An 18,110-nucleotide genomic window follows, 5' to 3' on the forward strand; every position below is an offset into this window, starting at 1 on the left:
GAGGGAGGGGCGTGAGACTCTGGCTCCTCTGGGCAGGACACACCTCCACTCACACCCCCAGCCAGAGCGAGTCACCTGACGCCCTCCGCCACTCGGAGCCTGGGAAGTGCAGTCCCCTCTAGGTAAGGGCCACCCGTGTCTGGGGGTAGAGCCCTTGTAACTACCACAGTGATGACATTTAAGTCAATACTCTGAAGATCTCACAGAGCCTGTAAGCAACGAGGCACCTCACACCTTCATTTCAAGAAAAGGAGAGCTACCCAAGCTCTTTGTGCTGAAGCCTACCGATTTCAAGCTCCAACTTCCAGACTGTATCTATATTACTGTATTTCAGCAACGAAGTCTCCATAAACTACATTCTACTGGATTTGGGGAAGTCTGCCTAATTACCACAATTGAAGATTCATGACTGCCCATATGTTCCATGACAATCTGATGGAAATAAACTGCATCAGCTAATAACAGGCTGTAATTTTTTTTATGATACTTGGTGCTCATACAATTTAAAGGAAGAAGCAGATTTCAGAGCTAATTAACACCAATGGGTACTCTGTGCTGAGTAAGAGCTGTTCCATGAAGAAAAAGGGCATTACAGATTAGATGGTGCCACCAAGCAGATACTGACTCCACTGGGAAACTAAGCCAGTCACTCATCAGGCACTAAAATGCAACCCTTGAGCTGGACTTGGAAAAATTTCTTTTTTTCTTTTTAGGGCCACACCCACGGCATATGGAGACTCCCGGGCTAGGAGATGAATCAGAGCTACAGCTGCTGGTCTACATCACAGCCAGAGCAATGCCAGATCCAAACCGCACCTGCAAAGTACACTGCAGCTCATCGCAGTGCCGCATCCTTAACCCACTGAGTGAGGCCAGGGATTGAACCTGCATCCTTGTGGACACGAGTCGCATTCTTAACCCACTGAGCCACAATGTGGAACTCCCGGAACAGGATTTCAAGAGAGACCAACCTAAGTCCATTGTAAAAATTCAGCTCTTTCAACTGATGAAAGAAAAAACTGTACAAAATAAATCTAATCCATTTGAAGCGATTTACTTTTACAAACATCACTACTGGTGCCAGGGCAAAGGATGATAAACAAGTCACCTTTTCCCACTGCAATAAAGAAACGTGAGAGGAAGATAATCAGTATCTGCCAGATGAAAAAGGACAAGCCCGCGGGGAAAGCGCACTTCCCCTCCTCTCGCCTCCACCGGCCCTGGCTGACACAAAGGCCTGTGTCTGCTACCTGACTTTAAGGCATTTTTATAAGAGAAAATTTAGATTCACCAGGCTGACAATCGATGCACTCCTTCTGATAAATTCCGATTTGTTGCTGCAACTGCAATGTGGTCCTCAATACAGGCACTCCACAAAGTAAACCCACCTCAACAAGGTCAGGAGGGCATCAGCAAAGAGTCATCATTTCAAACCAGCACGTGTACTGAGCACCAGCCTGCTCTAAGTACCACGGGAGGCACCAAAGAAATGTCATCCCTGCCCGCAAGGAGATGCGAAACTAGGGGTGTGTGTGTGTGTTTCCTCTAAAACCACACACACGGATTTAATTTAACTCAACAATATAAAGCAAAAAGGCTAATATTACTGACAAAGAAATAAGTTTAGAGCTGTCAGGATGCAAAGAAAACTTCATGGAGGTAGTGGGGTCTAGACGGGGTCCAGGTGGATTTCGATTTGCTTCAGTATCCAAGACAGGAAGGCACGGTGGGGGAAAAGGATGCCCTGGAGCTCATAGCTGGCAGAGGCAGGGGCAGAGGTGTGAAAGGGGTGTGTGTGTGTGCAATTAAAAAAAGAAACAAAGGAAAAGAAAACAAGGCCCTGAGGAAGCAGGACAGATGATGACTGACGAAATGGGCAGGGGGGAGGCAGGAAGTAGGCAAGGAAGGAGCGTGGACATCCACCCATCCACCTGCTTATCCACACAGCAGCCGCTCCGTACCTGTTATGTGCCTGGGCCGTTCTAGGACAAGGACAGTAAACCAGGCAACCATGGTCCCTGACCACATGGAGCTTGCTCTGCAGTGGAAGAAGGCAGAACGCCACCACAAAGTAGGTAGCAAATACAGAAAATACCTACTCTATAAGGGGCTTTAAAAATGGAGCTGAGGAGTTCCCACTGTGGCACAGCGAGTTAAGAATCCAACTACAGTGGCTTGGGTTGCTGCAGAGGTGCAGGTTCCTTCCCTGGCCCAGTGTGCTGGGTTAAAGGATCCAGTGTTGCCACAGCTGTGGGTATAGGTTGCAGCTGCGGCTTGGATTCAACCCCTGGCCCAGGAACTTCTGTATGCCAAGGGTGCCGCCATAAAAAGAAAAAGAAGGTATGGAGTTCCCTTCGTGGCTCAGTGGTTAATGAATCCAACTAGAAACCATGAGGTTGCGGGTTCGATCCCTGGCCTTGCTCAGTGGGTTAACGATCTGGAGCTGCCTGGAGCTGTGGTGTAGATTGCAGATGCAGCTTGGATCTGGTGTTGCTGCGGCTCTGGCGTAGGCCAGCGGCTACAGCTCCAATTCGACCCCTAGCCTGGGAACCTCCATATGCCGCGGGAGCGGCCCCAGAAATGGCAAAAAGACAAAAAAAAAAAAAAAAAAAAAAGAGGGGAAAAAAATGGAGCCAAGCGTTTGACCTCTATCCAGTAAACAATAGGAAGCTGTGGTGTAGGTCAAAGACATGGCTCAGATCCTGTGTTGCTGTGGCTGTGGTGTAGGCTGGCAGCTGTGGCTCCAATCTGACCCCTAGCCTAGGAACTTTCATATGCTGCAGGTGTGGCCCTAAAAAGCAAAAAAAAAAAAAAAAAAAAAAAAAAAAAGGCGGGGGGAGCCCAACACTTTATGGAGAGGAAGACTCAAAGTGCAGCCTAGGTTTTTGACGGGGATACATGGTTAAGGAGGAACCAGGAAGGTGTCAGGCTTGGGAGGAAGAGGAATCTGAACACAGAAGCTTAGTGGCCAGAGGGCAAAGACACAGGGCCAAAGGAAAGCATTTCATTTTATTGTTTATTTCCTTGGCTGCGCCCGAGGCATGTGTAAGTTCCTGGGCCAGGGATGGATCCAGCGTCACTGCAGTGACAATGTTGGATCTTTAACCTGCTGAGCCACCAGGGAACTCCCAAAGCAAAGCATTTTTAACCAGCTGAGCTGGTGAGGACGGCACCTGGGGGAATTCTAAGGAGGGCAGGAAACGGGCACCTGGCAAAGTGAGACAGGAGGACAGAGAGAGCATTAGCAAAGCCCAAGGGGATCTCAAGGGTGTCAGCAGTGTCGCCCACGTGTAGATTTATAGCTAAAAGAATATCTGCATGGCTATTTCCTCACTTAATTCTTGAATACTTGTGACCCGTGCTGAGGTTGGTATCGGAACCCCCGTTTTACAGATAAGAACACTGAGGATCAAAAAGGTTACTCAATGACTAGTCTGAGATGGAGAAGTTGATGTGATTACCGACCCCTGACTCAAAAGCTGATGAGAAACGATAACTTTCGTAATGTGGCTGCAAACCAAGGCCAGTTCGTGAAGGTTTACCCGGACGCCAGGCAAGCTGCAGAGAGGGAATAGGTATCTATGCTCATCTATCAGACAAAGGACTCCTTCAAATTCTACAAAGAATTCCTACAAATCGGTAAGAGCATTCTTTATTAACTTTTATGCTCATGATACTATTAAAAATATACTGGCATTTACTTTACATAATAATATGCCCATTACTATGCTAAGCACTTACATGCATTCTCGCTTAATTCTCCCAACAGCCCTATGACAGTAAAATTATTGTCTGGATTTTATAGATGAAGAAAAGGCTCAGCGAGGTTACGTAGCTTGCCCCAGGTCAGGCGGCTACAAAGTCAAACTTGGACCTGACTTCAAACGCTTTGCTCTTTAAACCACTGACCTCTTTGGAAGCTCCACCTCCATCTTAGGCTCTTTCAAATGAGCATCAACAAACTCACAGGTGCCTAACATGCTGGGTCCTGGGCTAAGTGATCTCAGCTGCCCTTCTCAAAAACCCGCCTCAGTTGCGTCCAGAGGTCAGGTGCACACATTGTATTTCTCATCATTTGGGGCAGCCTCCTACGACCCCTGTAGGACTCTTCATTTTGAACACATCATCAAAGCTAAATACGAGGCTCATGAAATGATTTCGAGTTTCTGCAACTAGGAACAACCTTGGAAAACAAAGTTCCACTAAACACAGAAGGAAAAAACTTACAACATTTACAGAATCCATGACTCTAAGACGGCATTATAAGTTCAAGAAAGGATTAGCCAATCAAACAAGCAAACAGGCAGGGCCCCCACCAGTTTAAGGTTGGTGGGGTGGGGGGGCACCCTGCTGGCCACATACCTCTCTTACTGACAACATGTGAGAACAAAGGTCTGCTTCCTGACCAGAGGGCATTCCAAGGGCTTAGGGAAGACTTTCCTATGGCCACACAATTTTTTCTTTTCCTTTTTTTTTTTTTTTTTTGTCTTTTTTGTCTTTTGTTGTTGTTATTATTGCTATTTCTTGGGCTGCTCCAGCAGCATATGGAGGTTCCCAGGCTAGGGGTTGAATCGGAGCTGTAGCCACTGGCCTACGCCAGAGCCACAGCAACGAGGGATCCGAGCCGCGTCTGCAACCTACACCACAGCTCACGGCAACGCCGGATCGTTAACCCACTGAGCAAGGGCAGGGACCGAACCCGCAACCTCATGGTTCCTAGTTGGATTCGTTAACCACTGCGCCACAACGGGAACTCCTCTTTTCCTTTTTTTTTTTGTCTTTTTAGGTCTGTACCCACGGCATATGGAGGTTCCCAGGCTAGGGGTTGAATGGGAGCTGTAGCTGCCGGCCTATACCACAGCCACAGCAATGCAGGATCGAGCTGCGTCTGTGACCTACACCATAGCTCACGGCAACGCCAGATCCTCGAGCCACTGATCGAGGCCAGGGATCGAACCTGCATCCTCGTGGATGCTAGTCAGGTTTGTTTCCACTCAGCCACAATGGGAACTCCAAATTTTGTCTTCATTTCTCCTTCCAGATGTGTGTAGGCTAATTTGGCCTCTCTGAGACACAACAGTAAAGAAAAAGGCCAGCATCCGAGGGAAATGAACTCAAGTTCCTTTCTGGGTCAAAAGTGATGGTTCAGAGCCTCTCTTCACATCAAGAGTTTGGTTTCTTTTTCCCTAAAAGCCTGACCTTATACTTTGCCTCGTCCGCATCCATCTGTTCTACCCTGCCTGCTCGCGCAGATTTCTTGTGGCTGATGTCTGCTGGCATTTCACTACTGCAGAACATTCTGGCCCCAGCAGGCTAGGAGGGAACGCCGTGCACTCAACTGCCTGCAGAAGCGGCTCCAATGGTCCAAGAGCCAAGCAGGACCAGTCATCGGGCGGGCTCTGGGCTCCAAGTTCCACCTCAGACTACACGCTTCCCGATGGGGTGAGGTCCGCATAACGCCTGTGCCACAACAGAGGCAATAACACGGGAATATTCCCAATGGCCTTTTTGTGTGTGTGTGCCCTCTTTGAAACATTTATGCCATTTTATTTTTTCATCTCTGTGAGTTGCCTTAAATCCTTTTTTGAACAAGTAGGATATAAATAAAATACACAAGTAAAATTAAAATGAAGGTTTTTTCCCCCCTTTTTTTGGCCTTTTTAGGGCCACTCCTGCGGCATATATGAAGTTCCCAGTCTAGGGGTCGAATCGGAGCTGTAGTAAGGCAGGATCTGAGCCTCATCTGCAACCTACACCACAGCTCATGGCAGCGCCAGATCCTTAACCCCAGATCCTTAACCCACTGAGTGAGGTCAGGGATTGAACCCGTATCCTCATGGATACTGGTTGGGTTCGCTACCACTGAGCCACAATGGGAACTCCATAAAACAAAATTTAATAGAAGTTAAGCACGAAAATTCCATAGCCAAGCAAAACGTGCTGCTTCCATGTCCCATGTTTTCTTCTCTGTTGCTTTATTACTGAACTCACAGCAAATACAAAAGCTTTCAATTGAATTCTCTTTAAGAAAGGAAAAAAAAGAGGTATTTTGGTAGATAATGCAGAAATAGAGCATTAAAATTTCAAAATGCAATTGTTTGAAATGCCCAGAGCAGAAAGGTAATAATCAGCTTATGGTTCATTAAAGAAACAGTTTTAAAATTCAACCTCACATCACGAGGGGGCCGTTGAAGGAGCTGGCCATCCTAACGGCTCCCTCCCCACCCACAGGCGAGAACCCCTGAGGCCTCTCTGAGCCCCACCCGGGCACCCACCTCTGCCTCTGCTGGGCCCTGCAAAGCTGATGGCTGACAACAGCTCATCTGGGGGCCCCGCTCCGCCTTTCCTCCAGATAAGGCCTCTGGGGACTCCCCCTGGGCTCGGCACCCTCCTCCCCAGCCTCACCCCAGCTCTCGGGGACCACAGCCCTCTGCCACCCAGGTCAAATTCATGACCTTGCAGGAAGAGTTCAGAGAGAGAACTGTCTTTTGCAGAGAATAAACTCAGTATTTTGAACAGAAAGAATGAAGAAAGCTTTGGGAATTCACAACCTAAGGCTTAGTATAAATTCTGACACTGTGTTTTCTAAAAAAAACCACAATAGCGCATTGACCCAGGATGAGGCCTGCCAAAATCGTCTATGTACATGCACGTCTTTGCAAAAATAAGCAAAACCTCATGTTCACCTAGATCCAAGCAGCAACAATAAACATTATTATTATTATTTGGCCCTGCCCACAACATACAGAAATTCCTGAGTCAGGGACTGAACCCAAGCCACAGCAGTACCAACACTGGATCCTTAAGCACCAGGCCACCAGGGAACTCCAGATTATTAGTAACTGAATATCTGCTTACGGGCACACTCCAACACACAACATCCTGGTTCACAGTAAGTTCTTAATACATTTTAACCAGTAACCTCCACTCCAATGTCAAAGGAGATAGGGAGCCAACAGGTTAAGCTGCTAGCCTGGAGGCACAAACCTGTGGGAGATAAAACTGGGATTTGAAAATACAGGACCACCGGGCTGCAGAGCCCAGTGCTGCCTCCCCCATGAAGTACTCCTGCAGATCAGTAAAGGACAAGGTTAACCGGCTTGTTCAAGGTCACCAGAGCCTGAGATTCCGGCTCCTAAGGACTGTGCTCTTTGGCTAAGTTAGGTCTCTGGACAACTGAGGCTCACACTACTTGCCTGATGCACGTATGTTCAACAGGGCCACTGTTGTGAATGTCGAACTTTGAACCCAAAGCAGGAAACCTGTTGAAGGAGAGACCTCTTCGCGCCCCCACCAGGACGAAATTACCCGCCCATCAAGCTGGAGAAGCAGCCAACACAGGAACACACAGCACCTCGCCGCCGCCCTACGGCACTGAAGCACTCACCCGGTTTAGCCGACCCTTTACAGCCGATTTCCCCAGATGCAGTCCTGGCTGGGGGGCCCGGTGACTCTGGTCCCCCCAGGCCAATCCTGGCAGTGACCAGCAGGCCTTCCTCTACTGCCCTAGCCTCTTTCCACCTGCGGTCCAAGCTGGAATTTTTAGCCCCACTGTGTGACTGTAACCTGCAGCCAGAGAAACCCAGACAACCAAAAGTTGTGGCAAGAACAGCGTACCCTACACCAGGGAAGGAACGAAACTGCAGGGGCTTTGGGAGACCTTTTCACTGAGTGATGAATCTGCACTTCCAGTTTCACGGCTGTTAAGAAGAATGAAGAGGGAGTTCCCGTTGTGGCGCAGTGGTTAACGAATCCGACTAGGAACCATGAGGTTGCGGGTTCGGTCCCTGCCCTTGCTCAGTGGGTTAACGATCCGGCGTTGCCGTGAGCTGTGGTGTAGGTCGCAGACGCGGCTCGGATCCCGCGTTGCTGTGGCTCTGGCGTAGGCCGGTGGCTACAGCTCCAATTCGACCCCTAGCCTGGGAACCTCCATATGCCGCGGGAGCGGCCCAAAGAAATAGCAAAAAGACAAAAAAAAAAAAAAAGAAGAATGAAGAGCCTGGAACACGAGCCTCTACATGTGGGCTCCGAGACAACACTTTTTAACTTAAGTTTGTTTTTTGTTTAACAACTGCGTTTTTTTCAAAAGTGTTTACAACGTGAAAAAGAGACTGGCTCCTTTCAAACTAAACTGACTGGGGCTGAAGATCTTAAAATGGCTTGTAAACGTTGCTGACTGACGTGCACAAAAATGGAACTCTTTCAAACAAAACGTGGGTAAAGGAGGAATAAAACTCAATTATTTAGGAAGCAATTAGGTTTGAAATGTGTCAGGTCTGATGTCTATAAAAAGTATACAGATCAAGAAAACTTCCCTCTGATTTATTGTTCAGGAATCCTTTCTCCAAATAAATTTTGGAAAATCATCTCAGAAATTGCAGCAGGCACCTGATGATGACTACAGAGGACTGGAGACGCAGGCATGGTAGTGCTCCCAGTTAATGATAAACTACGCCGCCCGTCAGTGCGGCGGGCAGAGGATGGCTCCACACCATAAACAGGAAATACAGGGCACTAGAGGAAGGGAGTGATTAAAAATCCTAGAGGTCTTGCTGACAGCAGAAGTTGGTGGTTCTGTCTAGCTGCCTGCTTTCCTCTCTGGAATACAATTGAAGGGGATATTTTAAAGTTTTAAACATGGGAACGGAGTTTCCTGGTGATCTGGTAGTTAGCATTTGGTGCTTTCACCTCTGTGACCCAGAGTTCATTCCCGGTTCTGGGAACAGAGATCCCACATCAAGCCTCTGCTCAGCACAGCCAAAACAAATTAAAAAAAAAAAAAAAAAAAAAAAAAAAAAAAAAAAAAGGGAAAGGAGATTCTTAAACTAACATCTGACATTTCTGTATTACTCCATCTGTTATAATCGTGTATTATGCTTATAAACCTGAAATTTTTTTTCCTTTTTACTGTGGCACCTGTAGCATATGGAAGTTCCTAGGCTAGGGGCTGACTTGGGGCTGTAGCTGCAGGCCTACATGCACCACAGCCATAGCAATGCCAGATCTGAACTGCGTGCAACCTATGCCACAGCTTGCGACAAGCTGGATTCTTAACCCACTGAACGAGGCCAGGGATCAAACCTGCATCCTCACAGTGACAGGTCCTTTGCCCACTGAGCCACAATGGGAACTCCTAAACTTGAAAATTTTAGATGGAACTACTGGTGGAAGAGGACCTCGCCTCCTAGTTACACTTCAATGCCATCGAGCTGCAGACCTGATAGAAACACATCAACAGGGTTTATTACCTGCTTTTGACCCCACATCTAAGAATAAAGATTACTTCTGTTTTTTCTGAAATTCTTCAGCTAAATCGTAGTATCTATCAACTTCAGGTTGATTTCTAATTTCATTAAAAAATTCTAGGAAATACCGAGTCCAGAGATCACCTCCAGAGCTTCCAGTGGAATCCTGAGAGAGAACACCTGCCCACCACACGGGAGGATGTTTTACGTAGGGTTTGTTGACAATGGCAACACAATGGGACTTAAGCAGGAAGACGGGTTTCTTCAGGATTTCACCTACAGCAAAAAAGGCGGGAGGTGCTGCCACTCATCCGGAGAAGTGTTTTTTTAAAAGAAGTATTTCTTGGAGGTCCCATCATGGCTCAGTGGTAATGAACCCGACTAGTATCCATGAGGACTTGCGTTCAATCCCCGGCCTCACTCAGCAGGTTAAGGATGTGGCGTTGCTGTGAGCTGTGGTGTAGGTCGTCGCAGACCCAGCTTGGATCCCATATTGTTGTGGCTGTGGTGTAGGCCGGCAGCTGCAACTCTGATTCCACCCCTAGCCTGGGAACTTCCACACGCCTCGGGTGTGGTCCTATTAAAAAAAAAAAAGTAAAGAAGTATTTCTTTGGCTCTCACCCATCAGTCCAATAACAATGACAGGTCCTAGCATTCTGGCAGTTTCAAGGTGTACCTCAGATAAATGTTTACTTAGGACTCTGGCCAAGCCTATTATTCTAGGTCTATTTTTTTTTTCTTTTTAGCACCGCACCCGTGGCATATGGAAGTTCCCAGGCTTGGGGTAGAATCAGAGCTACACCACAGCCACACAGCAACAAGATTCCAACTGCGTCTGCAGCCTACACCACAGCCACAGCCACGGAGCGAGGCCAGGGATTGAACCTGCATCCTCACAGATGCTAGTCGAGCTCATTAACCGCTGAGCTACAAAAGGAATTCCTATTCTAGATCTTTTGATCATCTGCAGCAACCTAAGATTCAGTAAGCCGAATAGACAGGTAAATGGCTGCTCAATTACTAACAATCCAGACCAACTACGAATGAGTACAAAAGGATGATTTCAGAAAAGCTGCTTTCATTAACTGCTTTGCTTCTGAGAAGTGGAGAAAAAGAGTAACTGACTTACTTCTTTCAAAGGGAAAAGAAATGAAGGCCAAAGAAGCGGTTTACTCAGAGCCTTATCACTGATACTCGCGAGACTGTCGCTGTAGCAGCCTAATAAAATCTGCAATTCCTCAAATCAGTTCAATGGGCGTTTCTGTAGTAAACTGTGGCTAATATATTCAAGGAATTTTTTTTTGTGGGATTCCCAAGAAGTACCCTGGCTTTGTAGCTTGAGGACTGGCAAGCTAGGGTGAGAGTACAGAGAGATCCAGAGCTGGGGCTCCAGAGTCAGACTGCCCAGGGCTGAATTCAGGCTGCTGAACTTTCTAGTGGTGTGACTTTGGCTAAATTACTTAATCTCTCTACACTTCAGTTACAAATCAAGAATTATCTTAATACCTACCTCAAGGGCTGATATGAGAATTAAGTGCAGTAACATAAAGTTTCTTTCTGCACCACGGACCTGCACGAAATAAGCACTTAAAAACATTAGCTGTTTTGTTTTGTGTCTTTTCTAGGGCCGCACCCGTGGCATATGGATGTTCCCAGGCTAGAGGTCTAACTGGAGCTGTAGCCACAGGCGTACACCACACCCACAGCTCCACGAGATCTAAGCCGCGTCTGCGACCTACACCACAGCTCATGGCAATGCCAGATCCTTAACCCACTAAGCGAGGAGGCCAGGGTTGGAACCTGCAACCTCATGGTTACTAGTCGGATTCGTTAACCACTGAGGCACGAGGGGAACCCCTCAAAAACGTTAGCTGTTATTAACATTACGTACACCAACCTTCACTGACAACACAGAGCCTTGACCCGCTTGCTCTAGGAGTCAAACGTCATGACTTGACCTTGGAAGCCTTCCCGATGACCTCAAATGTACTAGTCAACAAGAAAGGAAACTTACTGGGCCCCTACTACGTGCCAGACGCAGTGTGAGGCTCTCTCGTGTTATCTTTTTATTCGGTGAGGAAACCGAGCAGAAGCACGTGGAGTCGAGCGCGCACGCCGAGGCCGTGCTCAGCTCATCACTTCTTTCCTGACTATTCTTAACTCGGGCCTCCGAATTGAAGCTATTTTTCCAGAAGGCTCTTCCTTCAATTTCTCTACAGCCGCTCAAGGGAAAGGTCAACAGACACGTGCCTCCGAGCCTGGACTCACGTCAGAAACCAGATGTCCCCATGCAAGACTCGGGAAGCCAACAGACCCCTGGGGAGGTTCCCTGGTGGCCTTGACCTTGGTGTCTAAGACTCGGTTTCCCATCCTGCCGGCTGGGGGCGAGGACACAGCCCCTGAACCAGGGCGGGTGTGAGCCGAGCCGGGCACCGGGTCCCGGAAGACTTGGACCCCTATTCCACTTCCACCTTCGGGACCCATTCCTTCCCGGGGGGGTTCGGGGGCCTCTGGCCTTGTCCGGACGCAGCGCGCGCAGCGCACCCGCCGCGGAGAGCCGGGGCAGACAGCGACCCGGACACCCCCGGCGCAAGGGTCGGGGCGGTGGGGACGGCCCGGTCGGCCGGCGGTCGCGCACGGCGGCCAGGGTCACGCGGCCTCGCTGCCGGGCCCCAGCCACCCGGGGCGGGAACGGGGCGGCCGCCGCCAGCCTGGCTGCCCCCAGAACGACCCGGCCGGGCCTCAGCCCCGAGAGCGACCCGCCGCAGGCCTCACCTCCCTGCGCACGTTCAGCAACGAGTAATAGTCTTCATTGTCCAGCTCCTCCTCGCTCAAGGCCGTCGCCATCTTTGCAACCTTTCACCCCGCCGAGCCCGCAAGGCCGTGCTCAAGAGGGACCCTCGGTGCGCGGCTCCAACAGCGTCGGCCGGTGCGGCTGCCCCACAGCGTCCCCTGGCGGCTGGGAGTCGCGCCACCGCCGTCTCCGCCCGGAAGGAGCGCGCCTGCGCCCTGCGCCCCCGCGCGGCCGAGGGCTGGATGCGGCACTCCGGGGGCCCCGCACGTGCCTCCCGGGGCCTAAAGCCTCCGCGGATTGCCCTAGGGCTGTGCCTGGGCGGGAGAGGGGACTTTGCAGCCACACCCGGGGGTTGTCACCATCTGGGCGCCGGGGAAGACAATCTTCTGCAACACCCCCGTCTCCCTCGCCGGGCCCCGGGCAGAATGCATCGAAATCCCAATCCCCTCTGGGCCACACGGCCAGCTACCCCGGCGAGGCCACTCCAGGCCCCATTTACTGCCTTGTCTTTACACAGGAGACATCCAGAATGGCACGTATTTCTGCCTCCAATGGTCGTCCCCTCGTCTCTTGACCACCTGCAACCCTGCCCAGAGGGTGACCTTCCTCGTTTTCGTTTTTCATTCTTACCCCATATTTAGGGGCACCTGGCCATTTTTCTGCTGCTTAAATGACGAGGCAATAGCCGTTGGGTTCCCACTATTACTGTCTCTGGCAGGCGTGCATATACCTGCAGACTCTATCCCAGAGCTGTTCTCTTGTAAATTTCTATCTTCTAGGTTAGCCCCGGAGTCTAATTGATTTCAACTCGGTGCCTGCTGTTCTGTGCGCTGTTAAAGCTGTCTCCCTTACAATCATCTAAATAATTTAAACGTCTTTGAAATGATGCCGTTATCAAGAAAAGCTGGACAGGAGAGCGCCTGTGCTCTTGTCACCAGCTTGGCCGACCTGTGCCAATTCTTCATTATTTCTCAATAACGTTTGTTCCTTAACTAACCATTGATTCAGAAGCATCCCGGTTGCCCTTCCTAAGCAGGTCCCCTGGGAAGCTCCAAACACCTGTCTGTGGATTTGAGAAGTTGATTTCTTTCTCTTCCTAATTTTTGACCAGATGTGCGCCATCTGGGCCTGTGTATGGTCCTTTCCAAGTTGCCCAGCCCTCTGAAGGATCTTTTGGCATGAGACACTTAGGTGTGCGGAGACACGTTGAGTCAGCCTGGAACAGACTGTCAGCCCACGTTGTAAATGAAGAGCTATTTTTTTATTTGCGTGAGGTTTCCCTGTGATTGCGTTCACAGACATTCCCGGTTCATCCTCTATTCCAGCGATTTTTTTAATGGTCTCCCCCCCTTTTTTTTTTTTTTCCTCCATTGCAGAGCAGTGATTAGGGCTAAACTGCATGCTGACATTTGCTGGTCTTTAAGGATTTCTCTCAGAGAGGCTGGGGGCGAAGCTATGATGGTGAGATATCCCTTTTTTCCTTTGGGTTGTAGACATTAATTGGGACATGATGCTCAGGTGGGTAGAGGAATCCTTTGCCACATTCCCCCTGCTTTGGAAAACACTGCCTCAAGGGATGACGTGAGCGGAAGAGAACATACGTCTCGGAACACCCAGGTCTGTGGTTCTGTGATTGAGAATGACCTGGTTTTTATCACCACTCAAACAAAATAAATAGTGGCTCAGGGATGTCTGCGTTTCGGTCCTCTCTTGGGTCCACCGTGTTTTGCATGACGGTTACTTGGAAAGGGGTTGTGACAAATGGGAAATAAAGTAAAAGATGCCACACGCCTGAGAATAAATTTAGTTTGGAGGTTGACTTTCTTGTTTCTCCCCTCCAGAAACCCCGATCTAGGATGGGCGAAATAATGCAAAGCAAGAGCACTACAAATTTATAAGTTAACACCCATCCAACAAAATACTCACGCCAGAGCAGTGACAAAAGTCAGCCACATTAACTCATTGTCTTGCACTTTTGTTTTCTTTGTATTGGGTCAGGTCACTAAGGAATTTGTTACTTGGCTGCATTGTCTAATATACTTATGTCATATGTTTCTATTAAACATGGATATTTATACACATAGGTAAGTATATATTATATATGTATATGATTGCATTGAATTCTCTCATCTTTATTATTATTTATTTTCTTGGCTGTGGCAGGCAGTGGCTTGATGTGGGCTCTCAAATCCCAGGCCGGAGCTTGAACTCTGGCCACAGCAGTGAAAGCACCGAATCCTAACCACTAGACCGCCAGGGAACCCCCTGAATTCTCTCATCTTTAAATGGTAACGATAAGGTCATTTACCTCCATCGTTGTCATGTTCAGAGTGACCCCAGAGTAGGTGGCTTCAGCACAGCCACTCAGGAAGTTTCATCTGTTTAAAGACTCGACCCTGGGCCCTCCCTTCTAGCATGCAAGGTTAGGGTTGCTGGATGAAATGCAGGATGGTGATTAAATTCGAATTTCAGATAAACAATGATTAATTGTTAGTAAAATACATTACTGTTGTCAGGGACATATACTAAAAAATTCACTGTTTACCTGAAATTCAAATTTAACTGGGTGTTCTATATTTTTATTTATTTTATTACCTTTTTTTTTTTTTTTTTTTTTTGGCTGTGCCTGCAGCACTTGCAAGTTCCTGGGCCAGGGATCGCACCTGAACCACAGCAACAATCCAAAGCCACAGCACTGACAATGCAGGATCCTTAACCTGCTGCACCACATGGGAACTCCATCTTGTATTTTTTTTTTTGAGGGCCCTACCTGAGGCACCTGGACGTTTGCAGGCTAGAGGTTGAATCAGAGCTGCAAGTGCCGGCCTACACCATAGCCGCAGCAACGTGGGATCCGATCCGCATCTGTAACCTCTGTCAAAGCCTTACAGCAATGCTGGATCTTTAACTCACTGACTGAGGCCAGGGATTGAACTTGCATCCCCATGGATACTATGTTGGGTTCTTAGCCTGCTGAGCCACAAGGGGAACTCCTGTCCTGCATTTTTTTTTTTTTGAGAGTTAAGCTTTATTGGGGGCAAAATTAGGACTTAAACCCGGGTAGTTCTGGAAAAAATGACTCCCCTGTCCCGTATTTGTATATGTTTTGCATCTGGCAACCTCCACTAGAAACCTTATAACCTTCCCCATTCCCTGAATGATACTCTGAAGAGATGAGGTGAGCAGCCTGAACCCCCACCCCTTTGCTACAATTCAGGAGGAGGGATCACCCTTAATCTCTGTCTTATTCCCTGGTCACTGAGTTCAGACTGGGATTTAGTGGCTGGGGGCCAGAGATTCCCAGCCTGTTCTCCCTCCCCCACCACAGAGCTCTGGTAACCCTGTTAAGAGGCGTTGTGTGTGTTTGGGGGGAATCCTTAGCTAGAGAAAGAAGGCAGATCTGCAGACACTCAAGGATTAAATTTCCCCTGAAGTTCCCTGGTGCCATTAAGGATCTGGCATCGCGGCTGCCGTGGCTCGGATTCGATCCTTCCACATGCTGTGGGCACTCCCCCCAAAGAGAATTAAATTTCCTTGATGTTCTGTCATCCTTTCCCATTTCAGTGACTTGTCATTGTCATCTTTAGCCAAGATGATAATTGCAGGAGGGTCAAGTCGCCAGAGGAAACGGCATAGCTGCATGCGGGAAAGAGCCTCGCCGTGGCCGCAGAGTCTGACCCCAGAGGCAGATTGACCGGCAGGAGTGGCAAGGCGGGGGTGGCCTGGAGGCCTGGGGAGTGGCACCTTTGTGACCTGGCCATCCAGTGGGAGCGTGAATCTCGGAAATCTCCAGCTCAGAGCTTCTGCCTCTGGACCTCAGCATTCCACCTCCGATGTCATCCGTCTTTTGTGCCCATGGTACTCACCAGTTTTCCCTGCTGTTTGCAACTTCAGATCCTCCATCCCTGTGTGTTCATCTCTCCTGATCCTCTAGCTTCCAGCTGGGGTCCCGTTCCTGGCGGCTTTCTTGGCCGCTCAGTGATGTCATAATCCCTTGGCCTTTGGCTCTGGTCACCATGGCCATTAGCAGTTGGGTTTGCTTCTTTTCTCTGCCTTTGCACACGCGTCCCAGGCTGCCAGGAGCAGCCGAGGACTGTCTTGGGAGATGCAAAGTTGACCAGCAATCCTTTGTATTCAACTCTTATTAACACGTCATGCATCCCCCCCCGCCCCGCAATTTACAAGAGGGAAATGATTTCTGTTCTAATGAATGTGTGGGAGCGGAGCAGACGCTAAGCAAGGCAGTTAATAAACAAGGTACTAAAGTAAAATAAAACTATGATGTGATGGAGAAACATCTCAGAGGGAGGGAGGTCACGTGAAGCGGGTTGGTTTCGAAACCTCTATCTGGGAGGTGACTTTTTTGGACATTAACGACTTCGGTACAGGGAGTTCCCTGGTGGCTCAGCAGATTAAGGATCTGGTGTTGTCATTGCTGTGGCTCAGGTCACTGCTCTGGCGCAGGTTTGATCCCTGGCCCAGGAAGTTCTGCATGCTGTGGGTGTGGCCAAAAACAAACAAAAAACTCCCCCAGTACATTTGAATGGTGAACTTCTATTTTCTTTCTTTTTTTTTTAACATTGAAGTATATAAAAAAGTGAAAATAATTTTAAAAAGAGTTCCCATTGTGGCTCAGCAGTTACAAACCCGATTGGTATCCATGAGGGTGCAGGTTCCATCCCTGGCCTCGCTCAGTGGGTTAAGGATCCAGCCTTGCCGTGAGCTGTGGTGTAGGTCGCAGACATGGCTCAGATCTGGCATGGCTGCGGCTGTGGCATAGGCTGGCAGCTGAAGCTCTGATTCAACCCCTAGCCTGGGAACCTCCGTGTGCCACAGGTGTGGCCCTAAAAAGACAAGAAATAAATGTTGATTTACAATGTTGTGTTAGTTACAAGTATTCAGTTGTACATGTATGTATCTATTTTTTCCAGATTCTTTCCCCATATAAGTTATCACCCTTAGGTTTGCTGAGGGAGCACCGTTCAAGGCCAAGTTGGCAAAGCAAGAGGCACCTGAAGCGCGTGGGCTGAGCTGAAGATGGTGCCAGCAGCGGCTGCGAGGAGATGCTGAGTTTATACAGGACTCGTGGCGGGAATCTGTGGCAGGAACAATGAAGAAGGAGGAGAGGAGGGTCAGGGGAGGCACAGAGGGCAGTTCGTCTTTGCTGGTGGTTAATCTATGCACACAGGTGTCTTCCGTAGGCCATTGTTTCTTGCTGCCCAGTTTGAATCTCTACATACCTGGAGAGGGCGTAAATTCCGCCCTGGGCTGGGCACCCATGTCCCCAGCACGCGTCCAAGGTGAACAGCTACCTTCGGGGTGGGGGTGGAGGTGGGAGGGTCTGTCACCATCCTCCTGGGAACCTGTCAATTACGAAATGTTGAGCATGGTTCCCTGTACTATATGGTAAGTCCTCATTGGTTGTCTATTTCATTACATTCTTTTCTTTATTTTTGTTCTTTTTTTGGCCACTCTGAGGCATATGGAGTTCCTGGGCCAGGGATCAGAGCTGCACTGATCTATGCTGCAGCTTCAGCTGCACTGGATCCTTAACCCATTGTGCCGGGTTGTTGATTGAACCTGTGTCCCAGCTGATCCCATTGCCCCACTGGAGGAGCTCTGGTTGTCCTTTTTATTTTATTTTATTTTATTATTTATTTATTTTGTCTTTTCTAGGGCCTAACCCGCGGCACATGGAGGTTCCCAGGCTAGGGGTCCAATCGGAGCTGTAGCTGCCGGCCTACACCAGAGCCACAACAACACGGGATCTGAGCCACGTCTGTGACCTACACCACAGCTCACGGCAATGCCGGATCCTTAACCCACTGAGCAAGGCCAGGGATAGAACCTGAAACCTCATGATTCCTAGTCAGATTCATTAACCACTGAGCCATGACAGGAGCTCCTGGTTACCTATTTTATATATAGTAGTGTATGTATGTGAATCCCAGACTTCTAATTTATGCCCTCCCCCCCTACTGGGGAGGTAATTTTGAACTGAATGACAGATTGGATTGCCTTTGCAAGACCTAGAAAGAACTTCCAGTGCCAAGGCTTGGAGACAAGGACAA

At 48.9% G+C, this 18,110-nt stretch overlaps 1 protein-coding gene across 4 annotated transcripts in view; it reads right to left on the reverse strand.

Annotated features, from left to right (window-relative positions):
* The window catches only part of DNAJC11 (DnaJ heat shock protein family (Hsp40) member C11), a 68,474-nt gene extending 56,376 nt beyond the window's left edge, over nucleotides 1-12,098 (reverse strand). For all 4 annotated transcript variants that reach the window (XR_014807001.1, XR_014807002.1, XR_014807003.1 and 1 more), the window contains exon 1: nucleotides 12,021-12,098. Coding sequence is in view for 1 of the 4 variants with exons in the window: in XM_021095266.2 (XP_020950925.1) it covers nucleotides 12,021-12,092 (72 nt within the window). In the remaining 3 variants the exon portion in view is untranslated. The remainder of the gene's footprint in view (nucleotides 1-12,020) is intronic.
* Nucleotides 12,099-18,110: the final 6,012 nt, after the last annotated feature.

The sequence above is a fragment of the Sus scrofa genome, chromosome 6, assembly GCF_054392235.1.
Source record: "Sus scrofa isolate SSC_HxYL_T2T_F1_AM1 chromosome 6, Sscrofa_HxYL_maternal_Yorkshire_Landrace_v2.0, whole genome shotgun sequence".
Lineage (NCBI taxonomy): Eukaryota > Metazoa > Chordata > Mammalia > Artiodactyla > Suidae > Sus > Sus scrofa.